Source organism: Falco rusticolus, chromosome 9 (assembly GCF_015220075.1).
Source record: "Falco rusticolus isolate bFalRus1 chromosome 9, bFalRus1.pri, whole genome shotgun sequence".
Taxonomy (NCBI): Eukaryota; Metazoa; Chordata; class Aves; order Falconiformes; family Falconidae; genus Falco; species Falco rusticolus.
The window spans coordinates 20,378,332-20,396,758 of record NC_051195.1 but is presented as its reverse complement, the minus strand read 5'-3'; the positions used below and the strand labels follow the sequence as shown (position 1 = coordinate 20,396,758).

General features: G+C 48.4%; 2 protein-coding genes and 1 long non-coding RNA gene across 9 annotated transcripts in view; 2 read left to right on the top strand and 1 right to left on the bottom strand.

Annotated features, from left to right (window-relative positions):
- Positions 1 to 258: 258 nt before the first annotated feature.
- Positions 259 to 8,671, bottom strand: NUDT13 (nudix hydrolase 13). The gene is made up of 9 exons (XM_037401395.1): positions 8,385 to 8,671; positions 6,768 to 6,879; positions 5,731 to 5,870; positions 4,959 to 5,066; positions 4,473 to 4,579; positions 3,428 to 3,553; positions 3,084 to 3,195; positions 2,310 to 2,464; positions 259 to 1,732 (listed from the first exon to the last, which is right to left on the bottom strand). The coding sequence occupies exons 2-9, from the start codon at positions 6,848 to 6,850 to the stop codon at positions 1,538 to 1,540; spliced, it is 1,026 nt and encodes a 341-aa protein (XP_037257292.1). The 5' UTR covers positions 6,851 to 6,879; positions 8,385 to 8,671; the 3' UTR covers positions 259 to 1,537.
- LOC119154138 lies at positions 3,560 to 12,280 on the top strand. 2 transcript variants are annotated; one of them, XR_005106344.1, is made up of 4 exons: positions 3,560 to 3,703; positions 10,917 to 11,071; positions 11,173 to 11,276; positions 11,673 to 12,280. It is a non-coding gene; the product is annotated as an uncharacterized LOC119154138 (long non-coding RNA). The 2 variants fall into 2 exon arrangements; XR_005106345.1 differs by lacking the exon at positions 3,560 to 3,703 and adding an exon at positions 6,889 to 8,342.
- A 1,669-nt stretch (positions 12,281 to 13,949) lies between these two features.
- The window catches only part of P4HA1 (prolyl 4-hydroxylase subunit alpha 1), a 38,517-nt gene continuing 34,039 nt past the window's right edge, over positions 13,950 to 18,427 (top strand). For 3 of the 6 annotated variants that reach the window (XM_037399636.1, XM_037399633.1, XM_037399635.1), the window contains exon 1: positions 13,952 to 14,096. The gene's annotated coding sequence lies outside the window, so the exon portion shown is untranslated. Of the gene's footprint in view, positions 14,097 to 18,427 lie in introns of all 6 variants that reach the window. The other 3 variants (XM_037399632.1, XM_037399631.1, XM_037399634.1) reach the window with 2 other exon arrangements.

The window sequence follows — 18,427 nt, the reverse complement described above, 5'->3', positions numbered from 1 at the left end:
CAGATTCCAGAGATGAGAGAAGACGTGATAAATGCTGGGGAAGTAAAATGGTGTGGTGAGAGAGAAAGCAGGAGGAACTACTATGAAGAGAGACAGTGAGACATGTTTCAAAGGAAACTGGATGCAGGAGTGTTGCAGCTGAGTGGTGTGTGGGCTCCTGTGGTGTGTCTGGCTGGGCTGGAGCGGAGGAAGCAATGTCCTTGGCTGTACCAGGGTACATTCTTACTAGGATGACTGACAGATGGAGTTCATAAATATGAAACATACAGGGTTTATTGACTGAAATTTAGGGTGGGATAGGTGTTTGTACGTGCCACCATGGCCTGAAAGAATCCCCTCCCAACCTCCTAAAGTAAAATTAACCTGGGGAAACAAGACGCGTCTCAATAGTGTGAGAAAGTCACCTTTTTTACTTACTGCTCAGGTGTCATGACACAGTATTTTTACCATTGCTCAAAAGGTCTTTCACCTGCAATGAATCCTAATGGTGGCGGTCAGTGACACATTCCCGTTCCCCCTTCAGGTTTCTGTACTGATGGCTTTGCAATCTTGGCATTTGAACTCTTATCAAACAGGCAGAAAGGACTGTTGGCCTGCATCAGCAGCAGATCAAACATACTTCAATCTGTCTCTTTCACTAAGCTTTCCTTGCCCAGCCTGTCTCTTTGTCTCTCTCCCTCCAGAGAAGTGGTGTTATTTTATCAGTAAAATGAGACCAGCTGTCTAGGCAAGCCACAAACTTCGGCACAGTGTAAGGGGCGTTGTGCCTTTCAGGTTTTTTCTCGTTGGAAGTGCGGAGCTTTCTTGCAGCAGTTCCTCTCACCTTTGCATTTTGTGTGTTCTTCTAATATGCTTATATGTAGGTTTTGTTCTTCCACTCTCTACCACCAGATAGCTCTGTTCTCTCTTCCTTGGAAGTAACACTGCTTACTGGTGGGAAGAATGCCTCTAGAGATACTTGATATATCCATAAAGTAGAAACCCATTTAACATTTGCGGAAGAAATAGTATGTTTTATATGAAACTGGAAGATTGAATGGGAAGGGAAACAGAAGAAGGGGCAAGCATACAGGCAGTGGCTTTTCTTCTGGTTTTTTGATAGTTCTTCTAGATCCATATAGACATGAATGCTGTAAGGTGCCACTGTCCCTTTATTTTTTTTTTCTGGAAAAAGTGTTTGATACCTACCCAAGCTGGATAAAATGGAGGAAAATGGGATATAAATGCCAGTGGTTCACGGTTCTGTTGCTTCCTGGGCAACAGCAGCAGCTGGTCACAGTACGTTTGAACTTTGGAACCAAGAATTTTACTGTACATTTACTGCAAGTCTTGGGATCTTAAAGGTGATCCACCATACATGGAATTGTCTGAGGATGATCAGTTTAGAAATGGCTACGTAAATCTATGTGTCTGAGTGTAAGACTGCCATCAGTCTGGTGCTGTCCTCGCTGTTACACAGACTTCGCGTTCAGTAACTTTGGGAGCTTTTGTATCAAGCTCTTGTAGTTCTGGTAGAATCGCAGGCTCAACGTCATGCCTAAGCTGGCTGGGAAGTCTGCTGCTTAACCCACTCACAAATCAGCTGGTGAGCAATGGCCTGTTTGGGAGGGAACCAGGGTAAAAAGCTACCGTTGTCTTGCTTTGAAGATCCGGGCGCTCTCTTGAGACACTCCACGATTTCTTCCAGGCCAAACCAACGGGCTTCCTCTAGTTCCAGGCTGTTCATACTGATCTGGAAAGAATTCAGGGAGTATCAGTTCCTTAAATCAGATGTAAATGTGGGCAGTGGTACCTTTCTTGTACTCGCACCCACAAAGATCCTATGCTAGAATACCCAGAGTGCTTTATCCGTGCCTGAAAGAAGTGCTGATGCCAGTACAGCAGAGGCCATTACTATCCACCTGTGCTTTGTCGTCTTGCTTTCCTTAAGGAAGCCACAAATCAGGTAGCCCTGTTCCATCGTGGCATTGGCCTGCAAAGTAGCAGTGACTGAGCATAGTAATTAACATGGCAGAATCTGCATGTTCTGTGTCAGATATGATATTAATACTAGAGAGTACCTCCTCTGAAAAAGTCAGAGGAAAAAACACAGGGGCGTTGTGTTCTGGGCTTGTATATAGTAACCTGTGCAAAATCTGGTACGTTGCAACAGATTATTTTGAAGTTTGTTCCTCACTTGTAGAGAAAGCCAATGGCAAGCTGCACTTAGAGAGGATCTGTTGTCTCCAAATTTAAGTCTGTGGACTGAAAGAGGTTTTGCTACATAAGGCAGGCAGTGAAATACCTCAGGGGAACCCGAGTCTGCTCACCTCAGCCTGCTGTGGTCTCACCAATGCGTGACAAGCTATCATTAAGCAGCTGCTGGGAAAGGGCCAATGCTGAGAAGCTGAGTATTGGAGTGACTCCACCTCCAGGCCCACCTCTTCTGCCACCTCTCGACGGACAGTCTCCTCCACGTTTTCACCTAGAGGCAACCAGAGTTAGGTGAGGACGGCCTGGCCTCAGGGCAGCAAACCGTGGCAAAGAAAATGTAGGCACACTCATTTCTGAGGCGTTCCAGCCCTGACTGCACACACAGGAGGTCTGACTGTGCTGACCTGGAAACACCTGTCAACAAGATGCTCAACGAAATTCATCAACAGTGCTTACCTCTGTTAAACAGAGGCATCAGAGACATTGTTGGCTTTGTCTATACACAGCTGGTGGACAGAACAGTGCTGCCTCTCTTCATCGTTTCCCTTTTTAAGCCATTCTCCCTCCTGTAACAAGAGGCCTGTAGTTTTTCTTCTAGACAGGCTAAAAAGCTATCCAGGCTTCTAACCTGGGGAGCCTCACACTTGTACTTACCATCAGGGACTAGAGCAACTGATACACACCCATAATTCCCATTCACTGCAGCTAAATACAGCTATTTTGAACTCTGAATAGGAACACCGATCTATTTAGATCCATTATGTTTTTCCCTGGTATCACCTGTGTCCGTCCTTCTCTGTGAACAGGCATTTGGTTGATGTCCCTCCATTCTGCCCCTCCCCCCACCCTGCATGTCTGAGGCCACTGCGCTAAATGAGAGCCCACCTTACCCATGTCACAGAAGCCTGACAAAGCACTGTACATCCCCTGGGGAAACGAGGGCTGTCGTGCAAGGAGGCACCGGCTCCCGTCAGACACCAGGGTCACAACCACTGGAGACATCTAGCAAATGCATCAAAAAGCAAAGCAAGAAATTCAGACCAAACAAGTGAATGCAAATTGTTGCTTTTCCCAGCCAGTGGAAGGTCACTGGATGAACACTAAAGAAAAATTACCCAGCTACATGCAAAGCACTGCTGCTGCCTGCTACAGGTTCCCCTCCACGTGACCCAGCAGCATTGGCTTGTTGCCACAGGGACCCTGTGTTGCTTACCTTTGCTGCCCAGGTGCTCACCTGTGGATAGTAAATTACTCCGCTGGCATGGCAGACACGCTTGCTGCCAGCTACGTTTTTCTGAGTGGGCTGCCCGCTTTTGCTGCAGTACTGGTGGGAAGCGTGCCACCGGAGAAGGGCCTGGGCCTGCGAACAGCAAGGGACAAACACAAACCCTACTTACAGCTGGGGCAAAGAGATGATTCAGAGCAGTCTCCCTGAATAACACTTTGCTGTCTTCTCCCCAGCTTGCAGTCACGTGGACAAACTCTGACTATGTTCGGAAGCCTCAGAAAGGTAAATGAACTATGGGCACTGCTTTGAAAAACGGCACATTCTGCAGTTGATGTTTCATGCTTCTTGCTTTAGCATCCAAATTGCAGCATGTTTGGGGGAGGTGGGGAAGAGTTGTTCTTTGTTGGGATATTGTGGGAGGAGTAATGGAAACTGAACTTTTCTAAGGAGTCTTCAGCCCTGAACACCTTCTTGAAAAATAGCCCAAGCACCAAAACATTACAGAACAGGAAAAGAAACAAAAGCTATTTCTGTGTATGAGTCAGGGGAGCAGATTTTCACACACAGGTCTTTTCTTAGGGCTTCTAAGTGTTAGGGCATTGGCAGAATAACAGCTTACAAGTGAGTAGTTTTAAAAAAGCAGGTCTGGGAGAAGATCTGTAAGTTCGTTCATGAAATTCAGTTTGCCTAGAAGAATACAGAAAACAAGTGCCTGATAATTGTTAAGCTGAGAACAAACTGGGATTGCTGTGGCTACTGATAAGATCAGTATGTTTCACGCTGGACATACAGCAGGTTGACGCTAAACAGCTAATCACGGTGGTCATTTTTAAGCCACTTTTCTGTTTCTTTTTCTGTTGTAGCTTGCTTTTGGGATTGCAGATTTTGGTAAACTGCTGTTAATTTGTAGTGTGTTTGTACCTACGTCACTGAAAGTGTACAGCAGGTACTTCCACAATACACATTAAACGATAAAACAATACGGGAGACAAGGAGAAGGATTGCTGTTTAAAATTGCAGCTCCTTAAAGCAGAAAAATCCTATGCAGTACCGAAGCCAGCAAAGGAGAGTCCTTCTCATCCACCACGAAGAGAGCCTTCCGTAAGTCAGTAAATGATCCCTTAAGTTCAGACTCAATGACCGATTTCTCTAAGGCTCCTGTTTAAAAAAAAGAAAAACCAACAACAAAAGCTTTGATCTCATAAATTGCAGTTGTGATCCCAACTTTATGCCCTCCATTGTTCCAGTATGCAATTTCTGGAAGTTCCCGGGGAAGTGATACCACATCAGCGCTAGTATTCCCAAATATTAAGTGACTTGCCAACAGCCCACCTTTACTAACACATGCACAGGAACAGCAGTGCAGTTCTGTGCCTCTGACCCACCATGCTCACAACAGCTCCTACAGAGACTCAGCCGAGTCCTTTTTGGTAGCAAATGTTCACCCGGCAAGGGCCAGGGATGCTGCCTAGGCAGCATCTTCATCTCAGTGCATCAAACATGATGCTGACACAGATGGGAGAGGGGTCATCCCAACCTAATTCCAAGGCAAAGTGTGGTGTGTGCTCGTCTGAACAACCGATCAGCACCGACTTCTCTATCCACTGTTCCGTCTCTTTGAATATCTCCAGGATCCTTTTCATCTCTAAGCAGAAGGAGAAAGGGGAAGAAAAAGCTGAGGTGAAAGCAAATTCACGTAGCTGCGATGCTCTCTCTGGATCTTCAAGGCACACACAATTTTGGCTCAGGGCAGCGTGTTCAGGTGAGAGAGGGGACCAGACAAGTGGATAAGTGGTCCCACCTGGATGGAGACCAAAAGTCTGGCTTTCCTCCAAGCTGTTGGAAGTTTTGACTTTTGCTCAAGATGCAAATGTAATGCTTGGAAAGCAGCTGGGAAGCAGCTGTCCATTCTGTTTCTGTCCTACACCAGACAATACCTTTCTCTCAAAGAAAACTTTTCCTGTGTTACGCCAAATAACCTTTGTCAGTTAGTCCTTGCTTGTTTTCCTGCCAGCTCTTTCTCTTCAAAAGGCATGGTCCCAAATGTTTAAACCTGATCATCTCAAAACAGATCAGATATATGTTGATACCATATGTGTATGAAGAGCATGAGCTTGTATTGGCATGTCAAGGTTCTAACTCTAAATAGTCTTTGGTTGTTAACAAATGGAGTGCTACATATAGCAGAATGTTCCTGCACAGCTTGATAGATTTTTCAACCCCCATGTAAGGGGCTGCTTATTGCAGATGACTCTGTATCATTTCATCTGTGTGATGCAGGAGGTGTTTCCTTCTGGACACCTGCTTACCTGCTGCACTGATCTGTGGTACCAAGTACTTCTTCCCAACTTTCTGCAGGAAGGGGGAGAGATTGTGAAAGAGGCAGAAAGTTCCCGAGGTCTGGGCTTGTCTACAAAGGCTATCATCTTCCTTTAGCTCATTTAAGTATCTGAAGTGAGAAAATAATTGGGAAGATAAAATCAAGATTGTGTTGAGATTACCTGTGTTACGCTTATTCGGACACATTTATTTTGTGCAGAGCAGGGGGACTGAATGGACAGTACAGATTTTATGTATTCCACATGCTTCTAGAGTTTTTGACAGCTGAGTCTATTCTTTGGTGGGCTGTAGCCTCTAGTGAAGGTGCCGTATGGCAGAAAATATTGCACTTCTTACTACTACACAAGTAGCCTCAAGTCTTGGACATCTGAGAAGATCAGTAACCCAGTCTCTTAATCCAAGAGGTCTGCTTTATAGACATGATCATTTATGTGCAGGAAAACTTGGATCTTCCCTTTTATTCCCCCAGTCTGGATGGGTCCAAGTCCTGTTTGGCAAGGCTACTGAACTTCAGATGTTGAATATGCTTCCCATCAGGCTTACATGCGTTACTGCAGGGTACGTTCTGTGTCACACTGACATCAGGAGTAAAGACCAAGCTGAAGCCTTAGGGGCCAGCTGGCCAGGGCCTGAGTTAGGAAAAGCAATCACTGGAAAAAGGGTGTCAGGATGTGCTTCTTTCAGACTGTTTGACGTATTATTTTAAACAAGGTGAGCACCATCACTTCAAGTCTGCCTTGTATATTAAGAGATCTTCAGCCAGGACAGCAACCATAGGCATTCATTAACAGAGTTTCAGCCTGAGAAAACCAGTTCTTACCAGTAGTGAGGGGAGTGGAGATTTTGACTTACAATTTACAGAGCTCACACAGAATTACGTGTTATTGCTGAACTGTTAACAGATTAACCCCTGGGTTAGATTTTGGTAGGGCTACTTGTGACAGTGGACACAAAAGCACCAAACTCTGGTATTGTCACTGCACACAAGGATCAGATGAGAACTTACCTCATTTTTCTAACATAGGTAGAATGTAACCTGCAGACCAGAAAAGAAGCTCTTCTAGACACTGCTTGATGAATCGCAGCCATAACCAACAGCTACGGAAAGCTCTCTCTGCCTAAAAAGAGAAGCACAGAATATAATGCAGCGGCCCTAAAAAGTTAAGTTTGATTTAAAAGGTGCAGTAACCCACTGCTACCAGCGATCTCCCACTTGCAGAGCCTGCAGAATGCAGGCATTTGCTTTCTGAAGTTGCTGTTTTAGTCTTAGCCTCCAGTCACACATAATACCCAGTTTCAGGCAATTTCTAAGTCTATTTAGAGATACGTCAGTTTGTTTCCATCTGTGAGCGTGCACAGGTCTTACAGAAATGCCTATGACTAGATTAAATGCTCCTGTCCCAAATTTCTGTATCCCTGGGGAAAAGAGCAGTGAAGGTTGCTGCTTTTTTGTTTGTTCCCTGCACAGTTGTAATGGCCTTGATCCAACTGAACATCCTATTGCAGCACACAGTAGATCTGTGGGAAAGGCACTGATGCCAGAAGAGAATGAAAGACAAAATATCAGCTGCGGAAGAGAATTCCCCGAGTTAGATGAGAGACAGCAGTTGCAGCTGAATTGGATCACCTCCAGCTATGAATAGTTTTTGTGCCAAAGCATCCTACCACATTTTCAGCTCAGGCAGTCACAGACTGCAGTTTGAACTCGGCTTCAGGATGTCAAAGCAGCCAGAAACGCTACCGTCTCTAACATTCAGCTGAAACAAAAATTAACTACAATTCATAATCCTTAACTAGTACTTTGAATATTTCACTTTTCAACCACAGGACTCAAAGCTCTTTAAGGAGGAAGTTACGTTTGCTTAGATTTACAGTCACGTAAGCAGTGCCAAAGAAGAGTCTGAGAGCCCGCCCTTTTGGTGAAGGTCCGTGATGGCTCCCGAGCCCCAGTGGTGCCTGAGCAGGGGCTCCTGTCAGTGCGTGGAGACAGCTCCTATAGCCAGCAGCGTGGAGGCTTTGCTCTGCGGCTTCTGACATCTCTGCCCCGGATCTCTCTTTCCCACTGTCTCAGCTGAGGGTGGTCTTCACCAGGATGATCCCTGGGGAGAAAGGGGAGCCGAGCCTGCTGGGGAAGCTGCTTGGAGAGCATTGGCATCCCAGCTTGGCGCTTCAGCCGCAGCAGGAGCTCGGCACGCTGCCGACAGGCTCGGCAGACACGTGCGAGGGCGGCGACTGTCACAGAAATCGTGTCTGAAACGGTTTTGTGGTGCGACATGCCCGTCACTTCTCCACCCCCACGTCTCGTACAGCCTGGCGTGTGAAAACCCAGCCCTGCACGGAGGAGCGCTTGCACGCGTGTCTCCGGCGTCGGGGCAAGAGGAATGGCTTGTAGCTGGAACACTGAAATGCAACGCGTGCAGGTGTATAACCCCTTCCTTCCTAGGAACCACCGCGCCAGATTCCCGTTAGAGGATCATTGCAAACGCAGAGAGGGAGGCAGTGAAAACTTGATCCAAGGAGGCTGGCCCGAGGTCCGCTGCCGTGCCTGCGGATCTCAGCTGTGCCGTAGGGCTGGCAGCAGGTGGGTCTAGGGCTGTCGCCCCCACACGTTTTCCCCACTTACTGTGCTCTGTGCGGAAGGAGGGCTGCCTGCCGCAGCAGGGATCAGCCATCAGCCTCACGGTGACCTCAGGCAGGCAGGCAGACAGAAGCCCTGCTCAGACAAGCAAACAAACAGCACAAGCTCTTACTGGATCTGAGTCACTGTCCCCCACTGGGAGCGCTGGGAAATGTAGTTCTGCACAGGCTGCTCGCAAGCCCTTGGCAAGGCTGATGGCCGACTAGCTGCTCTGGATTGCCATTAACTTCTGGAGTTAGTGAAGCTGCCTGAGAGTAAACGCTCCCTTTCCTCCCCCCACCCCTGCTTCGTTCTATCCGAAATCCACATGCCGCATTTAGCCGTACAGAAGTTATCACAGGAACAATCCTACTGCAGTCATTTGAGCTGTTCCTAGCAGAGGAGTTTGTTCCTGTTACTTTCTTTCTCGTGTTTTCGTTTTCCTTTTTTTTTCTTCAAAGCTTCTCTGCTTTTTGTATCAGCAACATAAGAGCATTGCTTCAAGTTAAGGACCATATGTCCCCAAACAGGAAAATATGCCAAGAGCTGTATATATCTAAAGGACAAAGCTCTTTAGTGTTCAAGCACCCAAACCCGCAGTTGAAATTGCAAGTGAATAGCTCTGATCAGAAAGCGTGCTTTGCCAAGGCAGATGTCAGAATAATGGCAGATTATTTTCATGCTTTTATAACTGAACAGATTCCTCTCAAGTACTGAAAACGTTATTCTGGGCTGGAACCTACCTGCCTATATTTAGCACAAAGAGAATTTTATAAACATACGAAAGTAAACGTTTTCAGGGCAGCCTTTTGCTTTTTGGTCATGAATTGAGACATTCTAATCGAGAATGCACGTCATGTAATTTGAGAGCACAGCTTGTAAAAATAATAAATAGAATACGCAGGGAAACGGTGCTCTTGTTACCAGCGTTACTTACAAGTTTAGGTTTAATTATGCCTGACTGCTATTTGTGTGCTTCCTGAAACAGAGCAAGCCCAATCTTATTAATCTACTAGGCTAATTGGATTAATGGATAAAACACATCTTCCCTTAATAAGATAAAGGATTGAAATATAATCTCTAAGGGAAGTATCCACCCTGATGTTAAAACAAACTAACAGATTTATTGACCCTGACTGCTCCCAGAAATGGATCTTGCAAGAGGAGCTGGTTTTAGAGGGAAGGAGTTTGGACCTCAAATCTTGGGGCAGCCTCTCAACCTTCTTCAGCACAAAGCAATCAGTCACTTGGTAAATGCACCCCTACCCACACGAAGGGTTAAAAGCCAGAGTACTCTGCTGCCTTGTAAAGACTCCTTTGAAGGCAGTTCAGTGCTGTAGCTATATGCAGCTGAAAAAAAGTCATGGATTAGTCCAATCCTGTATACCTGGCCCCCATGGTGTGCAAAGATGGACAATTATGTTATATTATTTATCTAATAATTAATACATATATAAATAATACAATAAATTATATTAGAGTCAGCAAAGAGAAAATGATATCAGAGTCACTTCCGTGACTGATCTGACTGGTGGGAAGTCACGCAGTCTGTGAGAGGTTCCTTGTGCCTTCTCCAAGGGCCTGTACACCTCCGTGTGATTGCGCATTACCCTATTAAATATTTCTGCAGCACATAAGCAGGGGAACAGCTGCTGACAGTTTCCTGTTGCTTGCTAATTTGAGCTTTGACAGGCCAACAGAGGAAGTGCATCCCTGGGACTCTCCTCATGCAAGAAGGGCAAACAAAAGGAGCAGGCAAGGAGGACGCAAGTAGCAGGGACAAATACTTGTAATCTCTTACATGGAAGAGATGGCAAAATAGGCAAATCTTTGGTCCTGTGTTGCTAAGACATTTTTTGCTTTAATTTGGGTTTGTAAAATACTTGTATTGGTATTGGCAGTTGGCAAAAGATTTTTCAAGCCAAAGAAGTGGCTGGAAAATGTAATCTAGGCTAATAATGGTTATAGTCGTAGTCTGGCTTCTTCTTGCTATTCTGTTCTGTGTCTTTCCAGCTGCCCCCAATAAGCAGAAACAAGCATTAGAATTGCTAACAGCTGGCCCTTGCAAAACAACTGTTAATTGCTTTAAATACATAAAGCTAGCAAACCCACACTGAAACCTTACGGTTAAGCCACAAGAAACCTCTTGGTAAAAAAATACATCTTTTTTTAGGAAAAGCCCAAGGAATGATAAACCACTTCTTTAAAGAGAAGGTTAATGAGTAGTCTTTCTCTCTATCATTAAATTTTAGATGCAAACTAACCCAATCTGGCTTTTCTCTAAAGTTAGACTTATGTATATTATCTATATGATAGGCTCCTACAATTTCTCATATTGAGGGTGGGGATTTTGAAAGAAAGAAAACTGTCTAATTTGATACTGCTGCTTACATCCTATGCTCCTAACACTTGCACAGGCATGGAGGAGACCCTTTAACATCTGAATGAGATTTCAGTAGGATTTGCTCGTTTCAGCTTACAGGGGTAACGTGTGTTTTTTGTCTTTTTTCCCTTCCCTGCTGCTCTTGGATGGGCAAGATCCTCAGACTCTGGCACTGATTTGTTGCACTGCACAAAATAACGGATTATAGGATCCAGCTCCTTGACTGCCGGTAATGACTTCATTTTGGGAGCAGGCTAGTACCGTTTGCTGAACACGTGAAACTAGATGAGGCTTCATCTCTTCACAAAGGGTAAACCTAAGTTAGTACACTTTAAAAAGCTAAGCAGTACTGTGAGCTAACTTGGTGTGATATAAAGATGACTCACCTGTATCTTAAAACACTGTATGTAGGTCACAGCCTGTCATCTCCAAAAGGATACGGAAGACCTGGAAAAGGTTCAAAGAGGACAACAACTGGGATCAAAGACTTAGAGTACGGCCACTGCAAGGATGAGGTAGGATCTGATGCTTCAGCCTGTGTAAGAGATATGCAGTAACTGTTTGCTGTCTCATCCTGTGCAGGAACCTGGGTAATGAAATCTAACTAGCTGGAGCTATGTTCCCAGTGAACAAAGGTGGGTGGCTTTCCATGCCCTGGCTAAAGAGATGGCACAACTGCTAGCTGAAGGATGTTGTGGGTACAAAACAGCTCTAGCTCAAAAGAGGAGAAATACTTAAGAGAGAACTCCACTGAGGGTTACCAAATAAACCACGTCAGCCTGAGAAAATCCCTAAGTTAAAAGTTTGGAGGCTGGGACAGTGCTCTAGGTAGCATGGGCTAAACGGAGCTTTGGTGTGAGCCGTTACAGTTGCGTTCTTATGAGGTCTCTTGTGCTTCATTCTCATTTTAGATGGACCCTTCTCTTGGCATCCCTCTGCTCAGGCCTATACAGTGCTTCTACAGGATTGCTCAGAAAAAGAAGCATGTGGTCAGGCTTGTGCTTGTTACAAAGGAGTTTCTGCTATGTGCTCTGCAAATCGTAAAGAAAGTCTGAAAGCCACTTGTTCTGCTCCAGTTCTCTCTCAACACACGTTCCTATTGCACCTGTTCTTAGAGAAAGTAAGTGCTTCTTAACAAGGCGCCGACATGAATTGCTCTGCTAAGGCCTGCTTGAAGCTGCCCAGCCCCATCAGCATTTGACAGCAGGTGATAATGCACAAGTCCAGCACAGAGCAATTTAGAAACAATCTTCTAATGCAACGGGAACATCAGCAACTATGCCAGAATTGAGGAAGGCGGGAGAAAATGAGTTAAATGCTCCCTACCTAACTGGCAGAAATGCCCCGGTAAGGGGCAGAAACAGATTCATGGAGCAAGATGATGCCACGATTGTTGAACCACTCTTGATTTGACTGGTGGATGCCAAAATCCTGGGCTCCTTTTACAGAAATTTCTTTGCCTTCATCCCCATGCTGGTCAATACAAGCAAGCCTGCTACTAAACATGCTGACAAACTTGTTCTTCACTGTCTGCTTTACTTCCCAGAAATATCTGGATATTGAAAAAGATTATGAGAAAGCAGTGAATCTTGCTAGAAAAAATGAGTGCCTCTACAGTGTGTGAGGTTTTGCCAAATCTCTAGAAGCTGCTGTTAAATCTCTGGCTAGATATTACAGACTCTTTGGATAATAGGGCTTTAACTAGATGCCTCAGCTAGAAGCTTGGATATCATTCCAGTGTTTCCTGCTAGTTGTAGGAGTTGTATTTCTGTTGGAAGACAACCAAAATGAGAGGAAAGGAAGGCTTATTTTTTGACGGATAGTTCCACTAAATCTGGCCTCCTTCCTGCTCTGGCACAGCAGCACTCGCAGTACTGGTGCTGTAGTCGGCTGTGTGGACACATCTGTGTCCACATCTGTACGAGAAATGACTACATTCACTTAATGATGTTGTTTGTTTCTCACAGGAGATCCGACATATCTCATAGTCTTCCCCCACATGGGGCATAACACCTGATATTGAGACGTTTGCTCTTCAAAAGGCATTGCTGTGGGAGTTGAAGCTGAGGGAACAGTTTAGGTATATGGAAGAAATCCTGGGTTTGGATCATGCTGCAGCCTCCAGGTACCTCCTCTGGATACGGTGGTTTTAAGCCAGTTGAAGGTAACTATGCTAAAGAATGTGTGTTAGAAGGGGATTTTGACCCCTGTTACAGCTTTGCCAGCACCCTGTCATTGCTCTTGTGAAAGCTGTCTAGCTCCGGGTGGCCACAACTGTCTGTCTGCAAAGAAGGAAGACCACAGGTTGGCTAGGCTGGTAAGGGGATGATTCTTTATTTGAAGCCCACGTCTAAAAGGCAAGAAAAAATTTCTTACGAAGGTCCCCGATTCTAACTTCATCGCTGGAACTACAAGGAAGAAATAAACTATAGATTACTTACGAACTCCTGAAAACAAAGAACAGTCAGCATAGATCTGTCACGGCAAGACGCGTCCGAGCGGCTTAATGTTTTTCTGCAACAACGGAGAGCTCTTGTGTGCCAGGGTGGGGTGAGGGGTGATGTGCTTTGTGATACAGGTGATACAGCTTTCGGTACTGCCCTGCCCGATGCCTTGGTATCAGCCTGGTTTAGATGGAAGCTCTGGAAGGAGGGGCGGCCGCACCTGGGGAAGAGACCGTGTCCATCTGGAAACACCTTCACCTGGCCGTTGCAGCAGGCTGGCGGGAGCGCCGGCTGCCAGCGGGGAGGGCTGGCGGAGCAGCAGGGGTGCTGCGGGATGCAGCAGTGGCACCAGCTGGGGAGCGGGAGGTGCGAGGCTGGCGCGGAATCGAAGTTATCGATGGAAATTAAAGCACCCGCCGGAGATAAACGGGCAGGGGCTCCGAGGGAGCGTTCGCTGGGCAGGCAGGGGCGAGGAGCGGGCAGATCCCGCCGCGCCCCCGAGGCGGCTCCCGGGCAGCACGCTGCCGCCCGCCCGGGCAGGGCTGCCGCGGGGACCCCGCCGGTGTGACCGAGCACCGGCCGCCCGCGCGGCGGGGGGACGCCGGGGCCGCGCGCCCACGTGGAGCGGCGGGCGGCGGCGCGTGCGCGGTGGGGCGGCCGCCGTGTGACCGGGCTCACGTAGCGCGGCGCGCGCCCCGCCCCTGCCGGCGCCAGACGGGGTGGGCGGGGCCTGGGGGCCCATAAAACCCGCCGCGGGGCCGGCGCGCGCGGTCGGGTGAGCCAGGGCGCAGCTCGCGCTGCCCGGTGCCGCCGCCGTTGTCGTCCCCTCACCTTCCGGCCCCGCGCGCCCCGTCAGCCGCCGTCGCCCCCCCGCCCCCCACCTTCGCTCAGGTGAGGCCCGGCCGCGCCCCTCCCCCCGCTTCTCACCGGTACGGGTCGCGGTGGGTCGGTGGGGGCTGGCTCGGGGGGGACGGCGCGGCGCGAGGGGGGCGGCGGGGTCCGGAGGCGGCGGCGGCCGCGGCGGGGGTGGGGGCGATACGTGGCAGCGCCCCGCCGCCCCTCCCGGCTCGGGACCGGTGCTCCGGCCGTTACGTAACGGGAGCCGGCAGCCTCCGGAGGGGGGCGGGAGGGCGCCGGCGGGCAGGGCTGCGGCGGGCCCGCGCCTGGCGGGCTGAGCCGTGCCGCCGCCTCCGGGGGCCGGGGCCCTGCGGCCCGTCCCCCGCTCCTCAGCGTGGCCGCTCGCAGCCCCCGAGCCGCGGGGCCGCCCGGCCGGCTCCCCCGCGGCGGTGCGCGGCGCAGGTGGGCTCCGGCCCCCCGCCGGGGCTGCGGCTGGCGGCCCGCTCGCCTCCGCTGCCGCGGGAGGTTAGTTCTCGGGCGCCGAACCGGTGCCGCGCTCGGATGGGTGAGGAGCAACTCGGCGGGGGCTGTAGTGGTTGCCAGACGCGGTGTTTGTAACCACGGGCGCTGCGTGTAGCGCTGCCCCGTGAGGAGTAGGGCTTGTCTGGGCTTCCCGCTCTGCTCGCCGCTTCGGGCCAGGCTCGGCGCGCTGCGTGACCTGCAGTTTTGCATCTCGCTTCGCAGTCAGCAGCGCTCCTGCGTAGCGATCTTGAGAGGGTCTAACCCGACTAGAAAGAAAAGAACACGATGTGGAGTCGCAAGGATGCTGTTGAATGAAGAGAATATAAAAATGTCATACATACAAGACAAATCTAGTTTACCTGAAAAGCTGGATGCTTTTAGAGGAAAGATACCTCAGGGTTAAGAGAGAAGGTACCAGAAGGATTGTGCAGCATTCAGTTTCACACAGGTTTTCTGCTGCTGAATTCGGTATGAGGAGTTGCAGGGGTGCTTGAGTGCTTCAGTGTTCACCAGCTTCGGATACGTAAAGGTTCCGTGCCCAAGGTCTTAGTAAGTGAAAGAAGCTACCGGTTACAACCAGTAGATAAATGTTAAATGCAACTTCTTATGATGCTAAAGACTGTCTAGCTAAGCAGGCAGGCAGCGCTCTGGCAGGAGTGGAAAGTAGTGAGTTCCCAGTTTGGGAAGCGGAGGCCTACTTTTGGGGTAAGAGGTGTTCTCTGTCTTACTGTTTCACACCCATTGCTACCTTTAGATCACTGCTGGAGACTTTTGAATGGCTTGTACTATACTGCAAAGCATTTGATTTGACCTAGAGTACTCTGCACTGTTTCTTAATTATGTGCTGACAGAACCAGTAATTATTATTTTATTTCCCCCTCTTTCTTTTTTTATATTTTTCCCTCAAAGCAACAGGAGCGTGTCTAAATCTTGCTATACTGAGGGCGTTAGTTTTGCTACTTAGGCAGTGATTGTAGCATAGGTAGACATATCTCTTCTAGCTGTTAATTAATTTAGAAACTGAAGAAGCAGCATCATTTCATGACCTGCTGTCCAGTGGCAGTGCTGTTCCGTGCAGTTCCAGATCTCCGCTCTTCACGCAGGGCGGTATGTTTGATAAACTAAAACAGAAATAAGTAATTGGAGGGGGGGCGGGCGATCACTACTTACCTTCCCAGCAAAAAATAGCTCCTGTAGATTAGTTCCCTTTGCTAATACATCGTGTAGCCCTGCGTGAGATGGGGCATCTACTGGCGCAGCTGAAGCGGTGGTATGGAGATGGGAGCTGCTGCAGAAACTCCAGTTGAGCAACAGGGTTAATCCATGCATTAAGGGCTGCGCATAGAGCTAGAAGAAAGAGTGGCTCTCTGACCTGTAGAGATTTAAACGTTGTTGTATCATGAATGGTTTTAAAATCTAGCATCGAAAGCTGTGTTTGTGAGGCGTGTGCATAGATTGGAAGATACCCAGTGCAATCTGAAAAACACAAATGACAATAACACTGTAGAAGGAGTGAGGATAAATAGAGGTTTATGGGAAGTGAACTCTGCCTCCATGTTGAGGTTGATGTAGATAAGGAAGCTTACTTGAGAAATTGTCTGTAACTCAGGAAAGACTGTAAATAAAGTCTGTGCTGAAACAGCGCCTTTGCTCTCGTTTGTGCTGTGTGTTTCTGGGCAGCATTCTTGCAGGAACTTCAGAATGACTTGCTGTTCCCCTCAAGAGGAGCAGGCTTTCCACTACTGGAGAACCACATGTGGGGCTACAACTTCAGCCTAAAAGAGCTACTGTATGTTACTGTTCCTCAGCTGTTGATCATTGGGATTGTCCTACTTTCTTTATAATCAGCCTTAGTATCTGAAAACATTGTGTATATCTCTATAGATATTCTGCTAATCCTTGAACAGAAGGATAAATAGAAGGATAGCCTCCTGTTTGTTGTGTCTAATAAGATCAACACTCTGCTCCATCGCCAGTGTTCTTTGTCTTGGCTTAGAAAGTTAAAACAAGTGGGCTCTGAGAGAGCTGCGTCCATTCTTAATGTGAAAGAAACGGATGAAAAACTTGCTTTGGTTCCTTGGGTACATATCTGTATATGAATATGCCTGCTCTATAATCTGACTCATGAGTGTTGTCTTCAAGTTAGCAGTAAATGATACTTAAAGCACATCACCTACTTGACTCTAAAATTGATTCTAATCTCTGATTCTTTTATTGCTTTCATATATATGATCACTTATATTACAACTTTGTCATTAAAAAGAAGCCTGAAATATGCCACGTTCTTTTGTTAGGAGCAATTCTAGAAAATCTTCCTTCTCACTGCTTGGATCTTAATTTTCAAACAGCCTTTAAATTTAATATGCTAGAGAACTTACAGAACTGAATTCTTATCATAGAATCATATCATAGAAAAGACCTTTGAGATCAAGTCCAAACATTAACCCAAGACTGCCAAGTCCATTACTAAACCTTGTCCCTAAGCACAGCATCTATGCATTTTTTCGAACAGCTCCAGGGATGGTGATTCTACCACATCCCTGGGCAGCCTGTCCAATGCTTCACCACCCTGTCAGTGAAGAAATGTTTCCTGATACCCAATCCAAGCCTCCCCGGGCAGAACTCGAGGCTGTTTCCTCTTGTCCTGTCACTTGTTACCTGGGAGAAGAGACCGACCCCCACCTGCCCACAGCCCCTGTCAGGCAGCTGGAGAGAGCAACAATGTCCCCCCTGAGCCCCCTCCTCTCCAGGCTAAACAGCCCCAGGTCCCTCAGCTGCTCCTCATCAGACTTGTGCTCCAGCCCCTTCCCCAGCTCCGCTGCCCTTCCCTGGACACGCTCCAGCACCCCTACGTCCCTCCCGCAGTGAGGGGCCCAAAACCGAACACAGGATTCGAGGTGCGGCCTCACCAGTGCCGGGTACAGGGGGACAGTCCCTGCCCTGGTCCTGCTGGCCACGCTGTTTCGGACACAAGCCAGGATGCTCTTGGCCTCCTTGGCTACCTGGGCACGCTGCTGGCCCATGCCCAGCCGGCCGTCAGCCAGCACCCCCAGGGCCTTCCCCGCCAGGCAGCTTCCCAGCCGCTCTGCCCCAGCCTGTGGGGCTGTGTGGGGTTGCTGTGACCCACGGGCAGGACCCGGCACTGAGCCTGGTTGAGCCTCATACAATCGGCCTCGGCCCATGGGTCCAGCCTGTCCAGACCCCTCTGCAGAGCCTTCTTCTTCTCTAACAGATCAGCACTCCCCCATAATTTGGTGTCGTCTACAAACTTTCTGAGGGTGCACTTAATCTCCTCATACAGATCATCGATAAAGACATTAAAAAGAACTGGCCCCAGTACTGAGCCCTGGGGAACACCACGTGTGACCGGCCGCCAGCTGGGTGTAACTCCATTCGCCACCACTCTTTGGGCCCGACTGTCCAGCCAGCTTTACACCCAGTGCAGAGCACACCCGTCCACACCATGAGCAGCCAGTTTCTCCAGGAGAATGCTGTGGGAGATGGTGTCAAAGGCTTTACTAAGGTCCAGGTAGACAACATCCACAGCCTTTTGCTCATCCACTGGGCACATCACATCAGCTTGCTTGTCCTAGAAGGAGATCAGGTTCATCAAGCAGGACCTGCCTATCACAAACCCACGCTGGCTGGGCATGATCCCCTGGTTATCCTGCATGTGCCATGTGATGGTGCTCGGGATGACCTGCTCCATAACCTTCCCCAGCACCGAGGTCAGGCTGACAGGCCTGTAGTTCCCCAGATGCTCCTTCCTGCCCTTCTTGTAGATGGGTATCACCCTGGCTGACCCCCAGTCTTTTGGGATGTCCCCGGTTTGCCAGGACTGTTGATAAATGGTGGAGAGCAGC

Coding starts and splice junctions, on each gene's coding strand:
- NUDT13 (XM_037401395.1), bottom strand. CDS start 6,850: ATGGCTGCGATTCATCAAGCAGTGTCTAGAAGAGCTTCTTTTCTGGTC. Junction 5,067..5,730: donor ACCACAGATCAGTGCAGCAG/GTAAGCAGGTGT, acceptor CCTTCTGCTTAG/AGATGAAAAGGATCCTGGAG. Junction 3,196..3,427: donor GAGTAATTTACTATCCACAG/GTGAGCACCTGG, acceptor TGCATTTGCTAG/ATGTCTCCAGTGGTTGTGAC.